Source organism: Lepidochelys kempii, chromosome 7 (genome assembly GCF_965140265.1).
Source record: "Lepidochelys kempii isolate rLepKem1 chromosome 7, rLepKem1.hap2, whole genome shotgun sequence".
Taxonomy (NCBI): Eukaryota; Metazoa; Chordata; order Testudines; family Cheloniidae; genus Lepidochelys; species Lepidochelys kempii.
The window spans coordinates 72,974,215-72,999,414 of record NC_133262.1 but is presented as its reverse complement, the minus strand read 5'-3'; the positions used below and the strand labels follow the sequence as shown (position 1 = coordinate 72,999,414).

At 42.3% G+C, this 25,200-nt stretch overlaps 1 protein-coding gene across 1 annotated transcript in view; it reads right to left on the bottom strand.

Annotated features, from left to right (window-relative positions):
* Positions 1-24,907, bottom strand: part of MMRN2 (multimerin 2) — a 45,446-nt gene extending 20,539 nt beyond the window's left edge. The window contains exons 1-2 of the mRNA XM_073353333.1: positions 24,573-24,907; positions 691-813 (exon numbers count right to left, since the gene is read on the bottom strand). Of these exons, the coding sequence (XP_073209434.1) occupies positions 691-813; positions 24,573-24,880 (431 nt within the window). The 5' untranslated portion in view covers positions 24,881-24,907. The remainder of the gene's footprint in view (positions 1-690; positions 814-24,572) is intronic.
* Positions 24,908-25,200: the final 293 nt, after the last annotated feature.

Sequence of the window (25,200 nt, the reverse complement as noted above, 5' to 3'; positions counted from 1 at the left end):
CTCCACTGGTTTTACTGAAGCCAACAAAGAAGCAGATAATGGGAACATTAAAAAAATATTCCCTGGGTTCTCTAATTTTGAGGTATATAAAAAGGCAGGATGTTGGGGCTGCTTGTTTTATTTTACTGTAACACATTCTCCTAACCCATCACGTTGACCCTTTCACCCTTCTCTTTGATCCTTCCACTGGCTTCCAACCCTTTGCTATCACATCAAACAAACTGCTTTTTTCATTTTCAAGACCCTTCATGGTCAAACTATCAACTGTTGATGCTCACTGCCAGTTGGCCTATGATGCAAGCCCCCACTGCCAACTTTTTCAATTTTCAAACAAACACCTTCATGCTTTCTCCTGTGCAGCCCCTCATGCTTGGGAGGCACTCTCTGTAAACACTGGCAAAGCTACCTCATTGCCCTCCATTCAAACCCCTCCTCAAAACTCTCATTTCTGTGACTAGTACAAAAAACTTGACAATGAGGAGGCTTCTGGTGTGCAGAGACTGGCCAATATTGCCTCACTGTTTACTTGAGCTCTGCCATCTGTCTATACCCAACTGTTGCCTCTTGACTGATACTTGTAAGTTCCTTGGGACAGGCCCATCTCTTTGTTTTGTGTTTGTACAGTGCCTAACGCAGCATGGTCCTGGACACTACCATAATACAAATAATAATACCACTAAGGATACTTACATGATTTTCTGGCAGTCTGGGGCTCCATTTGAACAAGGCTGCTGTGATTTAATCACATATTTCTCTTTCTTGCAGGCAGCTGTGTATGTCACCAGCTGGGACTTCATGAAGGAACACCAATGCCTGGGAGAGGAAAGCACAGAGAAGGAACTTGAAAGGAAAGATTTCAAAAATCCCTGTTGATAACAGCAATGCAAAGGAAGTGTGCCATTCAGAGGGGCCTCCTTTTCAAGCTGAAAGATGACAAGGGCCGGCTCTAGTCATCAGCAGAACAAGCAGGTGCTTGGGGCGGCACATTTCTAGGGGCGACATTCCGGCGCCGGCCCTGCCACCCCTAGAAATGTGTCCCCGCCGCCCCAGCTCTGCCTCTGCCTGCTCGCCTGAGCGCCCCGCAGCCGCTGCTCTGCTTCTCCCCCCTCCCTCCCAGGCTTGCTGCGCACGAAACAGCTGTTTGGCGCGGCAAGCCTGAGGCTGGAGGGAGGAGAAGCCGGGCGGTGGCGCACGCCAGGGAGGGAGCGGATGTGAGCTGGGGTGGGGAGCGGTTCCTCTACCCCCTCCCCTCCGCTTGCTCCCCTGAACGCACTGCCTCTCCCTCGCCTGAGAGAGAGGGAGGGGGAAGAAGCGGAGCAGGCGGAGCGGAGGTGAGCTACGGCGAGGGGGAGCCGCAGGAAGCAGTGGGGGAAATGCTGCACGCCTGGGGGAGGGACAAAAAAAAAAAGCTGCTTGGCCAAAATTTTTTTTGCTTGGGGCCGCAAAAATCCTAGAGCCGGCCCTGCCAGGGAAAATGGAAATTTCTGCCAAAGCTTTTCTTTGTACTTAATTTGCTTTGGTCTGGGATGGTAATGTGTATTAGTGTTCAATACAAAGAAGGAGTCTCTGAATTTTGGGACATTATCATGACCTTGAGCCATGTTTCCAACCCTCTCAATTTTGGTTTCAGTTTGCAGGCTCAAAGCTTTACCTGCAAGTATTTTATTGGCTGACTGAGGTCATTTAGACCTCAAATAACTTGACTGGCATGTTGAATCAGGTCGTTAGGCATCTAAATGGTATCAATTTTGGATATACAAGGGGAGACTGCTTCTGAAAATCTAAGGCCCTAGATAACTATAAACTCCACTAATAGACTGTTCCTAGACCATTATTTTGTTTAATGTTTGTCTTGTTTGATATTAATTACAGCAGCCTTGAAAAAATCCTCTCCCCAAGGGAAAATCATCTTAGAAAAGTGAGTACAGTATCATTTATTTTTTCAGTCTCATGGTCATTCTAAGGGTGGGCAAGTAGATTATGTTTCTGGACATCTACATTCTTATGATAATTTTACACAGCATGTTTCTATTTCCAAGGCTTTATAATCCACCCTGGACAGTTGCTCTGAACTGAAAATTTCATAGGTGAGGCCAATAACTAAATGTAACAACAAAAATGGAGGGGGCAGGGAAAAGGTCAAAGCGGGAAGGAAGAGGAATCAGTTTACACATGAACTTGAATAAGAAATTGAACTAACATCATCATCCTGGGAAAATTGCTTGTAATTAGTGTTAAAATGGAAGCATGTTCAACATCCTAGTTCAGATAGCATTTATGCAAGAAGGTTCAGCAATTATTCAAACGGTAAGGGAACCAAGCAACAACACCACCAATTCAGTAATGAACAGAAATGGCACCATGTCAGTTTAGCGCTTGTAAAAAGGAGCAAAAGAGATAAGTGGGTCCCAAATGGCAAGGAAACTGGGCTCCCTGCCTAGCATTCTAACTGTAATAATTTCCAGAGGAAGAGTCTATTGAACCAGCCGTAACATTTTACAGACCATATATCTATAGACAGTCTAGTGCCTTTTGTTTAATTAACACAGGTCTCCATCAATGTGGCTATTTCACATATCCAATGCCAGTTTTTCACCAAAAATAACACAAGAATATTACATGAAGTGTTAACTCCACAAGAACTGACTCACAAAGGCTAGGCTCTCTAAGCGTCCATTAACCAAACAGGCTGGAAAGTTGAGGAACTAAGAGGCTACTGTCTCAACAACCTAATGAACAGTGTCCCCCTAGGGAAGTATTTAAATCTGACTTTTCAATCTAAGATACAGTGTTTTGCAGATGCATTGTGGTACTCTGTCTCATGAAACTCGGCATTTATGACACAGGAATCACTTGGCGAAATTCTATGGGCCTGTGTTACCCAGGAGTTCTACATGATCCCAATGGTCCCATCTGGTCTTAAGATCTATGAAGTAACCTGTCTCCCAGTGGGCAGGTTACTTGAATTCTGCCTTTTGAACCATAAGAGTTGCAAATGAAACTTGACATGCTCAGGGGCAGAACTGTAACAATTCCTTTGAAACAGAGCCTCATCCATTGTTATTCACAGCATCACCTTCTGGAGATTAAGGTTGTTAGAAGATCAGTTTCAAACAGATTTGTGGTTTTCATCATTTCCTAGTGGATGAGTATTCCCATCAGAAAAAAACACCTCTACAAGTGACATTAATTAGCAATCTTGGGCCAAGTACCAAATGAGCCATGGAGCCTGAATTACCCTGTACTTTTAGAAGTGACTACTGTCATGCTGTCTGGAGTGACTCATAAGCAAGAATACCAACCTCAGGACAGACTGTTAAGAAGCAGGGCACAAACTCTAAACTGATTGTGAGTTGTATACTTAGATTTCACCAATCAAGTAACAAGTGTAAACTGCTAAGCCACTATACAGCCTCAACATGGATTCACGGACAGTCTCCTGGGCATTCCAATCTTCCTTGCCACCTAGGCAAGCTTGACTCTGTGAAAGATGGTCACTTTACACCAAAGATCACAAAATATTCAGGTTACTTTCAGTCCCAAAGGACCAATAACTTACCCAGGTCAATTTGCACTCTAGAACTCACACTAAAGACAACACTTGTAGCTAATCCTATAGTAAACTAAGGATTAGCTCTGAAAAAGAAATAAGAGTATTTACCAGGTTAAAGCAGGTAACATACATACAAATGAGTTACAATATTCGGTTCCAAAAAATAACAGAAACTTCTATAATAAGCAAACTTTGTGTCCTTTAGGGCTAACCCAAGCTAAACTGTTAGAGACTCCTCACCCCCCAGAGTCCAGGCAGCAAAGGAATCATAATTTCTCTTTTAACAAGCCTTTTTATTCCCTTCCCCCAGAATTCAAACCGATGGGATAAGTGCCTCTGCACTTAACCTCTTCCTGGGTGGATGGAGGGGAGCAATCAACAAAGTCTTTGTTCTACAATGGCCCATTTGGATTCAATAGTCTTTCCTGATGAGCAGGAGATAACACCTTCTGTAGGAATCCCCCATTTTGCATTAGGTGAAGGTTTTTTTTTTTCCTTTTTGGTGAGTTACATAGGCCATGTCTGCACTACAGAGTTTGTTGACAAAAGTTATGCCACTTTAATTAAAGCACTTTAATTAATATGCTGTTGCATGTCCACACTATGCTCCTTGTGTCGGCAGCGCACATGCACACTAGCAGCTCTTGCATTGACAAAGAGAGCAGTGCACTGTGGGTAGATACCTCATTGTGCAACTGGATGCAGGGTGCTTTGGGAAGGGTTTTCTATGCCTCATGGGGCAGGTACAGCATCACATGATGCAGGTTTCTCAATCCCATTGTTCCATGGGCATCCTACTAGATTGCCAGCTGCTTTTCTATTGAAGTATGGGGGAGGGGAGAGGTGGAGAGTGTGTGTGTGGAGAGTGAGAAACAAAGTGTGTGTTGGGAAGTGTGTGAGAGACTGTGTGGGGAGAGTGTGTATATGTGAGAGAGACAGTGTGTGTTGGGGGACAGTATGTTGGCATGCTGTCTCTCTAAATTCAGATAGCAGCCTGAGCATCCAATCCTGTGGGAGGGGGGCAACAACCCCCCAACCCCTGGCTCTGCACAGCAGAGCAGTCTCTCCCCTCCCTGCCCCTGCAGCAGCAGCTTGCTCTGCCTGCCTGCCGATTCCATATTAATGGTTCTATGATTCAGAGTTCTCCCATAGCTGCTCAGCTGCCAGGAGCAGCATCCTCAGCAGCTCTGTGAGCATTCCAGGCTGAGGAATGTCAAATCTTCCTGGAGCTTTGAAAGGGGAGGGGTGCATGGCTGCAGGGCAATTGAGTTCAAAACAGTGAGCAGAGTGGTCACGGTGGGTACTGTGGAATATTGAAGGAGGCCAGTTATGGTGACATAGCAAACAGCAACGTCTCCACTGACACTTTGTCACTTTAACTTTGCTGCAAAAAGCTTTATGCCTCTCATCGAGGCAGTTTTATTTTTTCAGCAAAACACCAGAGTTTTGCCACCAAAAGTAGCTTTGTAGTGTATGCACCTCCACTATTTTGTCAGCAAAAAATGCCTTTTGCCGACAAAACCGTGTAGTGTAGACAAGACCATAGTTTCAGAACAAACATTTTACAGCTATAGAGCAATTTTTTAAAAGGGCTCCAGAGGTGATCCCAGCAATTACAGGCCAGTAAGCCTGACTTCAGTACCAGGCAAACTGGTTGAAACTATAGTAAAGAACAAAATTGTCAAGACACATAGATGAACGTAATTTGTTGGGGAAGAGTCAACATGGTTTTTTTAAAGGGAAATGATGCCTCACCAATCTACTAGAATTCTTTGAGGAGGTCAACAAGCATGTGGACAAGGGGGATCCAGTGGATACAGTGCACTTAGATTTTCGAAAGCCTTTGACAAGGTCCCTCACCAAAGGCTCTTAAGCAAAGTAAGCTGTCATGGGATAAGAGGGAAAGTCCTCTCATGGATCAGTAACTGATTAAAAGATAGGAAACAAAGGGTAGAAATAAATGGTCAGTTTTCAGAATGGAGAGAGGTAAATAATGGTGTCCTCCAGGGGTCTGTACTGGGACCAGTCCTATTCAATATATTCATAAATGATCTGGAAAAGAGTGAGGTGGCAAAATTTGCAGATGATACAAAACTACTCAAGAAGTTAAGTCCCAAGCAGACTGCAAAGAGCTACAACAGGATCTCACAAAACTGGGTGGGCAACAAAATGGCAGATGAAATTCAATGCTGATAAATGCAAAGGTAATGCACATTGGAAAACATAATCCCAACTATACATTTAAAATGATGGGGTCTAAATTAGCTGTTACCACTCAAGAAAGAGATCGTGGAATCATTATAGGTAGTTCGCTGAAAACATCCACACAATGTGCAACAGCAGTCAAAAAAGCGAACAGAATGTTGGGAATCATTAAGAAGGGGATCGAAAATAAGACAGAAAATATCATATTTTGTCTATATAAATCCATGGTACACCCACATCTTGAATACTGTATGCAGATGTGGTCGCCCCATCTCAAAAAAGATATATTGGTATTGGAAAAGGTTCAGAAAAGGGCAACAAAAATTATTAGGGGTGTGGAATGGCTTCCATATGAGGAGCAATTAATAAGAGTGGGACTTTTCAGCTTGTAAAAGAAACAACTAAGGGGGGATAGGATGAGGTCTATAAAATCATGACTGGTGAGAAGAAAGTAAATAAGGAAGTGTTATGTACTCCTCATAACACAAGAACTAGGGATCACCAAATGAAATTAGTAGGCAGCAGGTTTAAAACAAACAACAGGAAGTATTTTTTCACACAGCGCACAGTGAACCTGCAGAAATCCTTGCCAGAGGATGTTGTGAAGGCCAAGACTATAACAGGGTTCAAAAAAGAACTAGATAAGTTCATGGAGGATAGGTCCATCAATGGCTATTATCCAGGATGGGCAGGGATGATGTCTCTAGCCTCTGTTTGCCAGAAGTTGGGAATGGGCAACAGGATGAATCACTCGATGATTACCTGTTCTGTTCATTCCCTCTGGGGCAGCTGGCATTGGCCACTGTTGGAAGACAGGATACTGGGCTAGATGAACCTTTGGTCTGACCCAGTATGGCCGAACAGACAAAGGGAGCAGGTCTGCCCTTTTTATAGAGTCACATTTTTTATCTTAATCTGCAGTTTAACCCTGTTTTACAATCTTCTGGGATTTGGTGTTTAATTTATTATCTTGCGGCATCTGATATGCCACAAAGTAGCACTGTTCACTGCCATATTATATGCCTGTCAAGGTTCCTTCCCCACTCTGAACTCTAGGGTACAGATGTGGGGACCTGCATGAAAACCCCCAAGCTTACTTTTACCAGCTTAGATTAAAACTTCCCCAAGGTACAAACTATTTTACCTTTTGCCCTTGGACTTTATTGCTGCCACCACCAAGTGTCTAACAAATATATAACAGGGAAAGAGCCCACTTGGAAATGTCTTTCCCCCCAAAATCCTCCCCAAACCCTACACCCCCTTTCCTGGGGAAGGCTTGATAAAAATCCTCACCAATTTGCATAGGTGAACACAGACCCAAACCCTTGGATCTTAGGAACAATGAAAAAGCAATCAGGTTCTTAAAAGAAGAATTTTAATTGAAGAAAAAGTAAAAGAATCACCTCTGTAAAATCAGGATGGTAAATACCTTACAGGGTAATCAGACTCAAAGCATAGAGAATCCCTCTAGGCAAAACCTTAAGTTACAAAAAGACACAAAAACAGGAATATACATTCCATTCAGCACAGCTTATTTTATCAGCCATTTAAACAAAACAGAATCTAACGCATATCTAACTAGATTACTTACTAAGTTCTAAGACTCCATTCCTTTTCTGTTCCCGGCAAAAGCATCACACAGAGAACCTTTGTTTCTCCCCCCCTCCAGCTTTGAAAGTATCTTGTTTCCTCATTGGTCATTTTGGTCAGGTGCCAGCAAGGTTATCCTAGGTTCACCTTACAGGTGAAAGGGTTTTTCCTCTGGCCAGGAGGGATTTTAAAGGTGTTTACCCTTCCCTTTATATTTATGACAATGCCTGATCCTGCAAACAGTTTTAATAGAGTAATAGAATCCAAGGCCTGAAGGGGCCATTGTGATCATGTAGTCTGACCTCCAGTATAACACAGGTCATAGAACTTCCCCAAAATAATTCCTAGAACAGATATTTAAGAAGAATATCCAATCTTGATTTAAAAATTGTCCATGATGGAGAATCCACCATGACCCTAGTAAATTGTTCCAATGGTTAATTACTCTCTCAGTTAAAAATATATGCCTTATTTCCAGTCTGAATTTGTCTAGCTTCAACTTCCAGCCATTGGATCATGTTATACCTTTGTCTGAAGAACCCATTACAAATATTTGTTCTCCATATAGGTACTTAGGCTGTAATCAAGTCATTCCTTACCATTGTCTCTGTTAAGCTAAATAGATTGAGCTCTTTGAGTGTATCTCTATAAGGCATTTTTTCTAATCCTTTAATCAATGTTGTGGCTCTTTTCTGAGCTCTCTCCAATTTATCAACATTATTCTTGAACTGTGGACACTAGACTGTGGACACTGTATTCCAGCAGCAGTCGCAACAGTACCAAATACAGAGAACAGAAGTAATACAGCCTCTCTACTCCTACTTGAGGTTCCACTGTTCATGCATCCAAGGATCACATTAGCCTTTTTGGCCACAGCATTGCAGTGGGAGCTCATGTTCTGCTGACTATCCACTAGGACCCCCAAATCTTTTTCAGAGTCATTGCTTTCCAGGATAGAGTCCCCCACTGTGTAAGTATGATCAACCTTTTTGTTCCTAGGTATATACATTTACGTTTAGCCGTATTAAAACATATTGTTTGCTTGCACCCAACTAACCAAGCTATCCAGATCACTCTGTAGCAGTGATTTGTCCCCTTCATTATTTACCACTCCCCCAATTTTTTGTGTCGTCTGCAAACGTTATCGGTGATGATTTTGTTCTCTTCAGATCATTAATAATTTGTTTTAAATTAGTAAAAATTAGCATAGGGCAGGAACTGATCCCTTCGGGACCCATCTAGAAACATACCTGTTTGATAATGATTCCTCATTTACAATTACTTTTTGAGACCAGGTTTTAATCCATTTAATGTGTGCCATGTTAATTTTATATCATTCTAGTTTGTTAATCAAAATGTCATGCAATACCAAGTCAAATGCCTTACAGAAGTCTAACTGTATTACATCAACACTATTACTTTTATCAACCAAACTTTTAATGTAATAAAAAAATCGAGTTAGTTTGAGAGGATCTATTTTCCATAAACCCATGTTGATTAGCTTTAATTACATTAGCCTCCTTTAATTCTTTGTTAATCGAGTCCCATATTAGGTGCTCCATTATCTTGCCCAGGATTGATGTCAGACTGATAGGTCTATAATTACTCACATCAGTCCGTTGACCTTTTTCAAATATTGGCACAACATTAGCTTTCTTCCCATCTTCTGGAACTTTCCTGGTGTTCCAGTACTTATTGAAAGTCAACATTAATGGTTCAGCAAGCTCCTCACCCAGCTTTTTAAAAACTTTTGGATGCAAGTTATCCAGACCCGCTGATTTTAAAATGTCTGACTTTAGGAGCTGCTGTTTAACATCCTCCTGAGATACTAGTGGAATGATATGACTACATTATCTGTCTTTTTCCCATATACAGAACAGAAAAATTTATTGAATATTTCTGCATTAGGTACTGATAATTCTACCATTACCAATGCCATTGTTAGGATTCTTTTTGTTCCTAATATATTTTTAAAAAGTTGTTCTTGTTGTCCTTAACTCTGCTGGCTGGAGTTTTCTCCTTGTGTCCCTTTGCTTCCCTTATCAATTTTCTATAATTCTAAGCTTCTGATTTATATTTATTACTATCAACTTCCCCTTTGTTCCACCTGTTATATATTATTATTTTATTTTTTATAGCTGCCTTTACTTCCCCTCTAAACTTGGTCAGTTTTTTAACCAATATGGCCTTTCTTGATGATGGGATTGCAGCTTTTAAGGCATCTAGTAAATAGTTCTTAAACAATTCTCAGTTATCACTTACATTTTTCAAATTAAATTCTTCCTCCTAGCTGATCTTGCTCATAATTGTTTTCAGCTTTGTGAAATTGGCCCTTTTAATGCACCAAGTATATATATCACTGGTCCTGACTTTATTCTGTTCAAACTTTATAAATGTGATCAAGTCATGATCACTTGTATCTAAGTTACCATTATTTTTTAGTTTTGTGATGAGTTCTTCTTTATATGTTAAGACAAGGACTAATAGAGAATTCCCGTGTTGGATGCAACATTTCGCTCATGTGAGTAAGAGTGTTTAGGATAGAGCCATGTAACTATGGCACTATAGCTTATCTTAAGCCCGGAAAGGTGCTACTGTTCCCTTCATACAATGTGGTGTTTTGATATAAAAACTACTTTCCCATAAGAAACCAGCTAGTTACTAAAAACAAAAATAAAATAAAGCCCTGTACAATGCGGTAAATGTCAGATGTGTTGTTTGGAAAGGTCAGGAGACTCTTACACTCCATTATTTCAATGGGGCTTGCATTAAATGAGTACATTGTTTGTCTAGGGAATAAGGCTGTGTCTGATAAAGAACAGCAGAACTAAAAAGAAGTATATTTTTTAATGGTAACACAGGAACTAAAGCTTTGATTAGTGTCATACATGGGAAAAGTTTGCCTCAGAGACTCAACTGCAGAAACAATGGGGAACCATGTCAAGCACTAAAGCAAAGACTGACGTCACCTGCCAGGAGAGCAGCTTAGCAATTAGTAGGAGGGAAGGAAGCCAGCACAGGAGTGGAAATGGTATGGGGAACACAGCTGAATGAAAAAGATTTTGACTTCACTGTTAGGAAGGTTCACCAAACCACACTCTTTGGGTTTGTCAGGGTATGCAGAGTATTTTTTGTTCCCTGAGTTTGACACTCTTAGAAAGAAATGTGATTGCTTTTGAGACTTCCGCTATCCCTGACGCTAAACAAAATTCTTTTCTTGGAAATCAACATATTCCAGTGGCCCCTGGAATTTGAGGAATCCTGCAGTACTCTGAAAGCTGAGTGGAGATTCAGGGTATGTCTACATAACAAAAAAAAAAAAAACCCACGGCTGGCCCGTGCCAGCTGACTTGGGCTCGCGGGGATTGGGCTGCGGGGCTGTTTCACAGTATTGCCAACCTCAACCGTTCAAAAATCATGAGACTCAAAAAAAAAATAAATAAATAAATAAAAATAAACATGATTGGTCTAACAATCACAAGGTTCTTATAAAAGAAATCATGATTTTTGTATTCGACCTTCTGATTTTTGATCTCCCCCTGTCTATTCCCTGTGTATGTGTGATTAACACAGTACTGTTTACTCTTGCGTATTTATGGAAAGGAAGAGGATTTTGGCTCCTGCAGGAGCTCTCTCAATAATGCAAAGAGCTCTTATTTTTATGCAGTTGTGGAGCAGGGCCTGCAGGTATCGCCAGTATCTCTTGCCCTCCTACACCATGGCAGTCACTTGTTCCCATCGCTGCCAAAGTTTGTGCAGCTCCATGCAGGACATTTTTCACCAATGTGAAAAAGTCACTAGTCTCCCCTAAATGGTCCCCTGCCACTGTTTGGGGCAGAGGGGAAGACAACCACATGAGGAACATTAAAGATTTGCTCGCTGATGAGGAACATCACGCATGGAGCTGCACAAAACTTTACTTCCCCCCAAAAGTCAATGAATGCCCCATATTTTTTGTGGCCCAGCTATTTCCTCATATCCTGCTGCCCTCCTACAGGAAGCCCTCACTCAGGATTGGGGGATGCACAGGAAGATGATGGAATCTTAACTCTACCTTACTCCTGGTCAGAAGCAGCAGCAGTGGGAAATGAGAAGGAGGTGCTGGTGGAAGCTGAGCCATTTGGGCAGCACTGCTCCAAGCAGCTGATGAGAGAGGCAATACACAATCATGGCAGAGGAGGTGTATTGAAGTGGCTCCCCAAAACAATGTGCATCCCATGGCAGTGGGAAGAGGCGGGTCCTGGGGCTGACAACGATTTTTAACTAAAATTAAGCCTCACTCATCTTGGTAAAAAATCCTGACATTTGAGTGTTCTATCGCAAGATCATGAGTGAGGCTTAATTTTAGTTAAAAATTTCATCTCTCATGATCAGTTCATGAGAGTTGGCATATCTGGTTTCATTGCTGTGTAGATTCAGCTGGAGCCCATGCTCTAGAGCCCTGTGTGGTGGGAGGGAGACTTAGAGGACCTAGGACTTGTCTACAGCTTCACCTCTGTAGCACTTCAGAGAAGATACTACGTTTTCCAACAAGAGGGCTTCTCTTGTCAACCCTGAGAGACAGTAGCTAGGTCAATGGGAGAATTCTCCTGTCAACCTAGCACTCTCGGTCAGTTTAACTGCATCACTCAGGGTGTGGACTTTCAGATCCCTAAGTGACACAAGCTATACTGATACAATTTGAAAGTGTAGACCATGCCATAGAAATGTCTGCTTTTCACTGGACTACACCATAGGCCAAATCCTGAAGTCTTTATCCTGTCCTTACTCACTGAAGGCCAGATTCTCAGCTGGCATCAATCAGGGTAGTTCAGCTGAAGTCAACAGAGCGACGCCAATTTACTCCAGCTGAGGATCATCATTTGGCTCAAATAGCTTTGACTGATAAAGGATGATATAAAAACTGAAAGAGGCTTGAAATCAGTGGGAACTGGGCACCTAAATACCTTTGAGGATTTGGACCTTACTGCTGAAATCAGAGCTGAAAGCCTGGGCTGGGTCCTGTGTGCTTTGCAAGTGAGAATTGGGAGAGGCTTTCCCGCTCAGAGACTCACTACATTCTTCTGAGCTAACAATGCAACTTTGCTCAACTGCCAACTCTAACGAGTATTGGATCCATTCTGTGTGAAGTCTGCCAGGTTCAGGCAGGGATGTGCAATCATGTGGAAACCTGCATTTAAAATAGGACTCTTTTGCTCTAGTGCTTTTGTTCTTTCCCAGTGAAAACAATCCACACTCCATGAGTCATCATCATCTGTGCTGATTTGTTTACCCCTCCCAGATACTGCTCCAAAACAAGAAGTTCCTTATGAGTTGTTAATCTAAAACAATGCATGCACGGGGTGGCGCGAGGGGAGTAACTGACTGCACATATATTTATTCAGAAGTGTCCAGATTCAGTAGGTATTCCAGTTATCAGCCTGAAATCCTCATAAACAGATCACAAAACAGACCTGGTAAGCAGACAATTCCAAATCACCTGCGCTGCAGACTCTGCAGTGGTCCTCTATGAGCTATTAGACCAGCACAGAAGAGCCAGAGCTCAGTGCACTACTGCCTTGACTCCTGCTGGTTGCTCCCCTCCTTCAGCAAGGCCAAAACCACCCCCTTGGGATCAACCAGTTGGGAGGGGGAAATCTACTGGTTGGGGGTGGCAGGGCACCAGGTATCAGCAGTCACCGGGGAAGTCATATCTGGGTGGATGGCATCCGGATCTCCTCTGTCTGTCAGGGCTCAGCTCCCTACCAGGAGATAACTGAACAGCTGGTGTGCCTAACTCCTTCAAGCCCAAGAACTGCTCTGTTTCTATTGAGGGCCAACAGTACTAGAGGGTGGAGAGGGGACGGTTCCTGTATCACCTAAGCAGTTTCATACTCCAGCATGGCAATGTCCTTTAGGAAGACTGGCTTGGAAAGGAGAAGAGACTGAGGGTAAGGGAAGAAGATGTGTGTGTATGTGTGTGTCTGTATGTCTCAGTATTCAGGGCATTTTGACGGTTGGGAACATTGGTTCCCATGTGTCCTGAGAGGCTGTAGTCAGGTGGTCCTCTGAAAGATAGGCCAGCCCCAGCAAAGAATCAGGTCCAGCACTCCAGGATGTAGTCGGTGGTTGTCAATCCTTGTGCTTCAGAGCCGGTACCACTGACTGAAGCAATGTATCCTGTAATCAAGGTGGGCCATTTCCAGCACAAAAAAAACACTATCAGAGGCTCGTTCACCTGCACATCCACCAATGTGATATATGCCATCATGTGCCAGCAATGCCCCTCTGCCATTTACATAGGTCAAACTGGACAGTCTCTACGTAAAAGAATAAATGGACACAAATCAGATGTCAAGAATTATAACATTCATAAACCAGTCGGAGAACACTTCAATCTGTCTGGTCATGCAATCACAGACATGAAGGTCGCTATCTTAAAACAAAAAAACTTCAAATCCAGACTCCAGCGAGAAACTGCTGAATTGGAATTCATTTGCAAATTGGATACTATTAATTTAGACTTAAATAGAGACTGGGAGTGGCTAAGTCATTATGCAAGGTAGCCTACTTCCCCTTGTTTTTTCCTACCCCCCCCCCCCCCCGCCCCGGACGTTCTGGTTAAACTTGGATTTAAACTTGGACAGTGGTCAGTTTGGATGAGCTATTGCCAGCAGGAGAGTGAGTTTGTGTGTGTATGGGGGTGGGGGGGGGGATGTGAGAAAACCTGGATTTGTGCTGGAAATGGCCCACCTTGATTATCATGCACATTGTAGGGAGAGTGGTCACTTTGGATGAACTATTACCAGCAGGATAGTGAGTTTGTGTGTGTGTTTTTTGGAGGGGGGTGAGGGGGTGAGAGAACCTGGATTTGTGCAGGAAATGGCCCACCTTGATTATCATGCACATTGTGTAGAGAGTTGTCACTTTGGATGCGCTATTACCAGCAGGAGAGTGAGTTTGTGTGTGTATGGGGGTGGGGGGGGTGAGAGAACCTGGATTTGTGCTGGAAATGGCCCAACTTGATGATCACTTTAGATAAGCTATTACCAGCAGGACAGTGGGGTGGGAGGAGGTATTGTTTTATGATCTCTGTATGTATATAAAGTCTGCTGCAGTTTCCACGGTATGCATCCGATGAAGTGAGCTGTAGCTCACGAAAGCTCATGCTCAAATAAATTGGTTAGTCTCTAAGGTGCCACAAGTACTCCTTTTCTTTTTGCGAATACAGACTAAAAAACGGCTGTTACTCTGAAACCTATTTTTTTGCACACTTCACCCTCCAGCTTAGAGGTTTTCAGCAATCCTGATCTCTTAGGATCTGTACGTGAAGGCTCACCTGACATGGGGGAGCAATTGCATCTTTTATGGACAGATTTGGACAGGGATCAGTCCTTGTGACCATGAGAGTGCACCTTACTTTAATAGAAGCCCTGGAAGAAGAGTCCTTGAGCTTAGCAGCTAAAGACTTTGTAAGTTCATACTTGCAGGGGTGCTGCTTGTCTGTTGGGGCCAATGTACAGGGAGGTCTCCCTGGCACACATAAGAGTGCGGTCTCATAGCCTTGTCCATAAGGTGTTTCCTTAATCAAAGCTCACAAGCTTTGCATGTTTGCAATGGAAATGAGCGACAGATGCCTCACTTTGCAGAAATATGCAACTCACCCAAGCAGTAGAGACAACATTGGTGATCATTGCTCTCGGAGAAGGAGCAAGGGCAAAAGACACAGTTCTTGAACCCTGGGACTCTGGGCATAGGCCTAGACTATGGGGAGAGAGTTCCAGTAGGGGGAAAAAAACAAGCTATATGGACTATACTATAAAACTCTAACTATATTAATATACAACTATAAAATTATTTACAATACTACTTACAGGCTACCAAAAGAGAGAAGCTGGAGAAATCTGTTGACTCAGTGATTTCAATTGAAGCCATGCAGTGGTAAGAAGGAACTGGTGGGGCGTTGGCCTGCACTGCCTCTGATGCCCTTGGTCTGGAGCACGAGGAGAACTACTGCCCATGTGTGACCAGCGAATGCTGCCTGTTCAAATTTTCGGACTCAGACACATGGCTCACACCCACATGTGGAATATACCTAGGGAAGACCAGCACTGGAAGAACTACAAACTACATGAGGATTTTATCTCTGATTAGTTACTATGAGTTAGCTAACATGAGTTCAGACCGTGTTTTTTTTCTACTGGAGAGACACAATTTGGTTATGTCTTCATGACCAAAAAAGGTAGGTTTTTTTATAGCATTAGCAATCCTGCAGTGCAATCCTAGTGCAGACAGCACAGGCCGTTTTTACTGCAGTATAGCTAGGCAAAGACACCACTCTATACCACGCCCATGTTTGACCTTGTCCAGCTACACTGCAGTAAAAACTATAGACTTCTCTCCACCAGAACTTTACTGTACAGCAGTGAATGTACATTTGTTATGACACTGTAAAAACACATTTTCTTATGGCAGTGAAAACATAGCCTTACACACCCAGGCAACATGTAGGCCCCAATCCTGCAATGCTGCTGAGTTCAGTGAGATTACTCGCATGTGTAAAATTACCAAAGCATAAGTGATTGCAGGATTGGGGGGTCTTAGACTCATTACCACAGAGTCTGATATCCTTTCTCAAGAAAAATTCCCATTTAAGTCAGTGAGAGTTTTGCCTGAACAAAGCCTGCAGAACTGAACTCTGAATTGCCTTTTCCATTCATTTTATTACCCCTCTGTGTGCACAGGTTTTAGCTGAGTTGCCCATTCACACCTGTTTCTTAATGATTATAGTCTCACCAGAGTCCATTTCTTTAATTATTTTGCAAATTCCAGTGTTCTCTACCTGAGCAGAATAGGGAATTTGTCAGACTCTTAACATTTTTCTTTTCCCACAAGAGCACAAAAGAAGGCAGCCGCATAATTGTTGCCGCTGTCGGTGTTCATGTGAAAAATAGGGGTTTGCTTTCTGTCTGGATCTCCACCGACTTAAATGGAGTTACTCCTGGTTTACACCAGTGTGAAAGGGGAATCAAACCTAATACCAAAAAAAAAAAAAAAAATCATGTAGTATTCTGTCTTTGGTCTCTGTGCAAAACCCACATTGACATGAATTAGATATCTGTGAGCAGAATACAGGTAGAATATTGCATTAAATTAATCCAAGCAAGGAGAAATCATGTCAGTTTATGTAACCCATATTTTTTTCATCTCCCAGCATTGCAGAAAGTAGAGTGCTGTGAATGTCTAAAGATGATGCACAGTGTCTTAGTGGGAACAGGGCTTGCCATGATAAACACTGATTTTTCTTATAAGCAGTAATTAGCATGCAAATACCATGTGCTCTTTTACCATATTAATTAATCTTCCTGCCCTTTGGGCATGTAACTGAAAGGTTAGCAGAAGGACAGAATGCTCATTGAAGGAGGTAAGTAATGATGTATGAATCATGATGTTAGTGACTATGTCCTATGGAATGTCTTAACCACTAATCTGTAGTTAGAGCTGTTTGTGAACCAGCCCCATTTGAAAGGTTTGGCCAATTGAATAATTGAATTTAGAAGCTTTACTGTAAACAGGGTTCAGGAGAGAAGGCAAATTAGGCTACATTTTATTTTGAGAAGAACACGTCTTTTATTGCAACAGTGTTCTACATGAGATTTTTCTCTTTTCACAAAGTGTCCACAATCATCATTTCCCAATTCACATTATCCTCACTGCGAAGCAAGTGATCCAGCCACTTCAAAGGCTAAATAATTTGGATTTTATCTTTAGAAGTAATGGTACAAATTCATCTCTGGAGTAATGCCACTGCTTGAGTCTCAGGGCTTGTCTGTATTTCACAACAGCAATCGGTGGCTGGCAATCAGCGTAGCTGCACGGATGCTGAAGTGCAGATGAGGGCAAGCTGGGGTTTGCATTGATCGAGCAATCAAGGCTCTCTAGCACACCTCATGCACACTGAAGCTTGCCTGTGTCTGCATTTTGGAGTGAGCACCAGTGCAGCTACACTGATTGTTAGAGCCCTACCAAATTCATGGTCCATTCTGGTCAATTTCACAGTCGTAGGATTTTAAAAGTTGTAAATTTCATGATTTCAGCTATTTAAATCTGAAATTTCAGTGTGGTGTTATTGCAGGAGTCCTACCCTGAAAAGGAGTTTGTGGGGCTTGCAAGGTTATTGGAGGGGGGGCTGTGGTATTGCTACCCTTACTTCTGTGCTGCTGCTGGCAGCAGCGCTGCCTTCAGAGCTGGGCACCTGGAGAGCAGCAACTGCTGGCCAGGATCCCAGCTCTGAAGGCAGAGCCGCTGCCAGCAGCAGTGTAGGAGTAAGGATGGCATAGTATAGTATTACCACCCTTACTTCTGCGCTGCTACCTGCAGAGCTGAGCCCTCAGCCAGCAGCCACCACTCTCCGAGCACCCAGCTCTGAAGGCAGCAGTACAGAAGTAAGGATGACATGGTATGGTGTTTAGAGTAGCAGCCATGTTAGTCCGTATTCGCAAAAAGAAAAGGAGTACTTGTGGCACCTTAGAGACTAACCGATTTATTTGAGCATGAGCTTTTGTGAGCTACAGCTCACTTCATTGGATGGTTTGCCTCCCATGCCTTGTGGTAGGCATTCCGCAGCTCCTTCACATTAACCCTGCACTGCAGTGTGTCCTGGTCGTGGCCCCTTTCTGTCATGCATCGTGAAATCTGTCCATAGGTATCATAACTCCTACGGCTGGAGCGCAGCTGGGACTGGACAGCTTCCTCTCCCCAAATGCTGATGAGGTCCAGCAGCTCGGCATTGCTCCAAGCAGGGGATCGCCAGGTGCATGGGCCACCTGGAAAGATGCGCTGAGACCACTGCACGCGTCACTGAGCAAACAGGAAGGGGACTTTCAAAATTCCAAAGGAATCTACGGGGTGGGGCTACTGTTGGTCACCTGAGGGCAGGGCAGTGGAGATCAAACCGATGACCAGAGAGGCGAGAACAGGCATTGTGGGACACCTCCCGGAGGCCAATCGCAGCGCTGTCATCAATCACTCTCTACACTGACACCACAGCGCTGTACGCCTCTTGTCAGGGTGGTTTTTTTTACAGTGCTACAACTGCACAGTTTCTGCTCACTCAGTGGCTTGGCACTGTGTACACCTCGGGAGTTACAGCCACAGAAAGCTGCTTTACTGTGCAGAAACTTGCCAGTGTAGACAGGGCCTAAGCTATTGCTAAGCAGACAGTGGCTGCTCCATTTGTTTGCACAATCACTGCACTGCCAGCATCTGAGCACTTGAGCATCATATAATACCTAATTGTATTTCATCCAAGCTAATTTTATTTCAAGCAGATGTTGTCTATGTTCAGTGTGAACTCTCCACATATGAGAAGCTGGGAGTTTTCAATGATCAGCCAATTCCTTAAAAAGTCCCTGTTTTACTTTTATAGCAATAAACTAGTCAACATGAAACAGGGCTTGATTAAATTGATGGGTGTTTTCCTGTAAAAGAAGACAAGGCAAATAAACTATTGAGCTAGAGCATTGTTCTGACTTCCCCTTGAAAAAGAATGATGGGGATTTTGTTTTGTTTTTATCTCCATCCCCTTCCAACACTTTGGAGAGTCGCTGCACCCTTATTTTGTCACTCAAACAGAATTATCAGAATGTGGAGCTGCTGGCTTTTGACCTTCCCCACAGCAGACTTAGGAGCAGTGTTAAAGGAAGGATAGGGTGTGTGCTGTTGTGAGATAATGACACACCTGGAGTGATTTTGGGAAGGCTTCATATAATCAAGAAAAACTTATATCTAGGCCCTGATGTGTGTTACTGTAATTATCAAATAATGGGGGGGGAGGTTTTTTTTCCCAAGTTTTTGCTTTTGCTATATTTTAAGAATTGCTGTTTTTATTTTAGTGAACCCATTTTCACAATATAGAAAACTGCAACAGATTAAGATTCTCTGTGTGTGAGCTATAAGGCCAAACCATTCTCCTGTGCCTGGCTGAAGATTCGATAATTCCAGCACAGCAGCCAGATCTTACCTCTAATCGCACCAATTATAACTTCTATAGCTGGCTCATAGAACATTAACTTAAATGCTTGGTTTGTTTTTGAATCAAAATGAGAACAGATCACTCACTAAGACTAAATGGAATCTGAGTGGGCAGGTTTACTTCTCTGAGTTTTAGCCCCATGAAGACCAATGGAATTTAAGCTATAATTCTGCTCAATCGTTGGAACATTCAGGCATTGGATGTATAGGCTAATGATTTTAAACCATGACTGATCTGAGGAATAATCTCTTAGTAAGCATTGCATGGTAGCTCTACCCAGTGAAAATATGCTGAAGCTACATGCTATGTGGATGTTCATTATAAAGGCACAGCATTTGCTCTTCAGCTGGATCTTTGAAAGTAAGAGAAGTTCTCGGCAAGGATCTAGAAATCCTACTGGGGCAAAGAAATCCACTTTTCTTTTCAAATGCTGCATCACAGTGTCCCTGGCCTTGTATAGATGTGGGGTGAAGAGCATAATAATAAGCACCCCTATTCCTCCTGCACTCCACTGCACATCACATAGCACAATCCTTTCTTGAGCTCTCCAAGGAATGATGCAACTCGGCACCATGCCCTGTATAGGTCTGTGACTATACGCTGCAATCTAGCTCTTTATTGGACACTGCTCCAAATTAGGCAAAGACTCTTCCAAGGTGGCTTGTTTGTTTAAGCTGAACTTTAATAGTCCAGTCCTGTAGTGGTTAATAATGTGAAAGCACTGCTATCCTATTTGCTAGATGTGTTGGCCTTTTCATTAGGCACTAATCTGAGACTGCCAATTGGCTACAAACAAGAGTAGCTAACATCTGGGTGCTGACATACCGCAACTTTAAAAGCCCCTCTTTGGCTCCAATGCTGGGCTACTTCTGGAGCTTCCTTGTACCTCGTCACACCCTCAGGCTGCCCTCTAAGAGACCATCTCCAGAAGCAATAAGGCTGATTAAAATAGCAGACTCTTCCTCACCAGCCCTATATTAGGCCATCTGCTGTACAGTTAGAGTGAGTAGTACAAACATTCCTATGATCTATTATGGGAAAATAACCAATGATGGGGTTTTTTGTTGTTAGATATATGTGCAATCTAGAATGTGTTTTTTCTATCCTCCTCTCAAAGTCACATCTAACTTGGTGAAGGCTGGGGAGGAGAGACTCAATGGACTGCTCAATTTAACTCTCTTACGCCCCTGACCTCTCCCTTTATCCTGCTGGGAAAATGGGCAAGTATGATCCACTGAAGTCAGCTATCTAGGAGATATTTGGGTCTCACGACCAAGAAGGGCTCTCTGTGGTTGACCAGTTCATAGAGAACAGAGCTGCTCAAAATATTTCAATATAAATGATTTTCTTGAAAAAATGGCCTTTTTTTTTTTGGCTTGTTCAAATGTTTTTGTGGAAACACTGCTTACCTTGAATTTTTTTTTAAATATTTTATACAACATTTTTCATGTTTTCCTTTTCATTTTTTCCTGACCTCTTTTTTTTCTCCTGTTTCCTTGTTTTCCTCTTCCCCTTCCCAGTAATTTTGGAAAACTAATTTACTTTTTCACAATGACTGGGAGGAGAAAAGGAAAGAAAAAAATTTAAATATATATATATAGTTTTTAAAATAAAAAAAAAGGAAAACAATTAAAATCTATTAAAATGGGTTCAAAATGAAAATAACTTTAGAATATTGACATTTTTCATAAAATAGTTGACCATCTCACAGAGATAGCATTCCTGGCCATAGGCAACACCTACAGCAGGGGGTTCTCAAACTGGTGGTCGTGACGTTTCAGGGGGTCAAATGTTATTACTTGGGGGTTGTCAAGCTGTCAGCCTCCACCTCAAATCCTGCTTCACCTCCAGCATTTATAAGAGGGTGAAATATAAAAAAAAATGTGTTTTTAATTTATAAGTGGGGGGGTCACACTCAGAAGCTTGTTGTGTTCTATCCTCCTCTCAAAGTCACATCTAACTGGGTCACCAATACAAAAGTCTGAGAATCACAGATGTACAGAATTGTTCAATCAGTTTTTTGTGTTCATACGGTCACTAATCCTACATCACAAGTTACTTGCACATAGAAAATGACTTATAGGCCAAGAGGATAAAAACTGCAGGCTTTCCAAAGTGCATTGATGAATTATATGTGCACCCATTGAAATGATAACCTATTACCATCCACTTCTTACTATTCTGCAGCTTTGTTTACCCATTGGTTATCCACAAAAGAGTCTGGGTCACAAGCACCTGATCTAAATGCTGAGCACTAACTTTTATGACTTCTATTCTTCTTGAACTCTTTCTGTTAGAATAGTCTTGTTATTTTGAGGGCATTTCAATGCTGAGGTGACACATCCATGCATCTGATGAGCTGTAATGAAACACCTCATCTTAGGTGTGGAGCCATCACCAGGCATCTGTTCTCTCTGTCTGGTTATCTTAGGCTTTTTTAACATACCAGTCACTGTGATATCTAGTTAAATTCAAACAGATGCTGTGAACAAAATAATGCTCTATTTGTTTTAAGGGGACTTCTGGCTTATTTTACAATGCTTGCTGCCTGTTAAACAAGCATGGAAAATAGCAGGGTGTGGGAAATAATCATAATTTTTTGTAGGATTGAGAGGATATAATAGGTAGAGATACTACAGAGTTATCTTCTGTTTCTTTAGCAGGATTCTGAAATGGCAGTGTGCTCTCATTTCAAGGGTAAACCTAAGTCTGATGGACAAGAGCTTGTTTTACCTCACTCACTGTAGCTACTTGTGCGGTGTTTTATCTCCATCTTACCACTTATTCACCCCCAATGCTTCATCCTATTCATATTCTGGTGGATGTAGAAGCCCAACTTTTCAAAGTCAAATATGGTCAACGGGTCACAGACATTTACAAATGCTTAACTTGTTGCCTGCAATTTGTGAGCAAGCTTAACTGGATACCTGAGCAAAATTTCTATGAGCACTTTGGCTATCTGCACGTGTATGGTACATGTATGCCTGTGCAGAGTCCTTACTTTGATAATCTGGACCAGAATCTACAACTTGGAGTGTGAACCTCATGAACGGAGAACAGCATAAACAACTACTGTCTCCCTCCACTGCCTGCTTTGGAAATGGTCTTCTCCAAGCAAAGCATAAATCTCTTCATGTATCTGAGGTGTCTCCTTCCCCAGAGTCCATGTATTCGAGATGCCATCAGCCTATAAACATCACTGCACTCCCTGTATTCTGTTGGAGAGCAGGACTGGCAATATGACTCAACTCACCCTAAAACCTCATTCTTCAAGGTCCCCTGAGAAGGAAGTGTTGTACTTCCCAAAATGAAGCTGGAAATGAGGAATGGATGGTGCTATACAAGTGGTTACACAGGTAGAAAAGGAAGAATCCCATTATGCCAATAATTTTATAGTGGCAGATCTTTCTGGCTGTAAAGCTCCTGTTAAACGTCAGTCCTTATCAAGAAGCCTGAAGTGTTTTTGAAATACGATTTCACTACTGTCCAGCTTTATGGTCCAGTGGGTAGTGCCTTGCAGTATCACATGAAAAAAAAAGGGTAACCTTTTTGGCTTGCTTCCCTATGCTAGAATGGGTCTGTGAGTGTTTTAAAGGCATTATGCTTAATATTTAGGATAGGGTGTCTCATTATTCAACAGTACCTCTTCTGGACAATAAAGGACTGACACCAACAGGCTCAAAAGAAAGACTGAAAAATAATGACTGTGACAGACAGTGGAGAGGACTTAACTATGCATCTAGGTAAGGCTTTGAAACAAGTCAATCTCCGATTTTGTTTGTTTGTGTCAGAGGGAAGCATAGTATTAACAAGGTTTTATTTTTGTTTGCTTGGTGTGTAGATTGATTTTTGCTATTTTCCTTTCCGCAAAGGCATTCAAAGAAATTAATAAAAAAACTTGTCAGTACATCCTAAAGCATGAAGCTGTGAATAGCACTCACTGTGCTGCTGACCCAGATTGGGCTCTGCAGTATCAGTCAGTGATTCAAAAACAGAAGTCTAGGTAGGAGATTGAATGACTCTTTTATCGCAGAGACCTACTTACATGTCCTCGAAAATTTTGAAAAATATTCTGCTTGAACACAGTTCTGCCAGAACACACACTTCTCACACACAGATTGGCTTTCTTTCCCCTGTATATGATCACAAACAATATTTACCTATGGATCGTTGTTGTTTTTGGTTCATGTCCTCTTGATACTTATTTATTATCCAATGTCCTAATTCTCTCTTTCTGGTGACATCCCAATCATTCTGCTCCCCTCTGTCCATTCTCAAGGCCATAAATTATAGCCCCTCATTGATAACTTGGGACGGGATCACACCTGATCATATGCTGCAGAACCGTTCATTCAGATTCTGAAACAGTACTTGGTTTCATCACATTCACACCGCTTATTATTCAGCCTGGCCCTGATTCAGCAAGATACTTACATACATTCTTAAAGTTGAGGCATGTGCTTATGTACCTTACTAAATGGGGGCCTATCCACAAACATTTATGTGGACATATTTTTGTTCACACCAATGCCTGGAGAATGGCTGTTTGTACCAATACATGTATCCACATGTGAACAGAAATAGACATTGTTCATTATTCTCTATTCATTCATTATTATTTCCTGTCCTCTTCTTAAAATGTGTTGCCCAGTCAGGGAGTAGAAACAATACCATGTGATTCTCGTGACCAATCACATGCCACAGACAATGAACAGTGCATAATCAAAATGAACATTTTTCACCCCCATTCTAGACTGAAATCTGTCTGTACACACTATTCAGTCAGTACTTCCATACAACAAGTAAATGCACATGCATAAATCAGGATTGGATTGAGAAGAGAAAAAATGGATACATTACTGAGTTTATTTAATTCAGTCAACTCTACCTCACTACTATTGCTTGTCTGTATTACAGTAGCAGCTTGAGGCCCAAACCAATATTGGGACATCATTGTGCTAAGTGCTCTATATGCACATGATAAGCACACTCAGCCTTCCTATTCTGGAATGAGGAACAGAGCCGAAGTCTTCCATGGTTTCATCCTCTACAGACTACTTATTTTGCTTTTCATTTGGCAGCTGTAACATCTAAACCCCACCTGTTCAGACATGGTATAAACCTGAGATTCTGATCCATCCTTTATAGGAGACTCTCTCTTTCAAGCAGGAGCCCAGGGCCATTATAGGCAGGAGAAAATATCCTACTTACCCATTTCTGGACTGTGGGGTTCCAGCTTCTGAATCATCTCTCTCTTCTTGATGTGATGGTATGGTGCTTGAAAGATGGTCTGGGGTCTCCTCCTTGAGCTTCTCCATCTCCCAATCCTCCTGTGATATGGGGGACCGTTGAAGATATGTAGATCTCCCATAAACTGAAGGCTTTGAGCTGTGGAAAGAGCCATCTTCGTATCCATTTCTTGAATGTGTGACCAGCTCCACCAGTTCTACTGAGACACAGAGGAGCAAAAGCTTCACTATCATTATGGCTTTTCCTAACCAGCCACACCTGCCTCTCATTCTCCTCCCTGAAGCTCAGACTGAATTCCTTCTGGAATGCCCTTGTAATATTTTTAAGTTAAAACTTGGAAGAGGGAAAAAAAGGTTTTGTAACAAAGAGCGGAAAAAGCTTTCAACCCTCCCAGTGACTGTGGAAATGTCAGAGGCCATCAAACAATGTGAGGCTGGGTTCCTGTGTGGAGCTCAAAAGACTGAGAGAGGGGAGAAAAGAAGTGGGGGAAGGGTCATAGTTTATTCAAGGAACTTCTGATTTTGGCTGCCTTCTAATCTTGTCTGTGAACAGGAATTTAGTCTTTATCAGCTGCCTTCTCTCTGGGGCA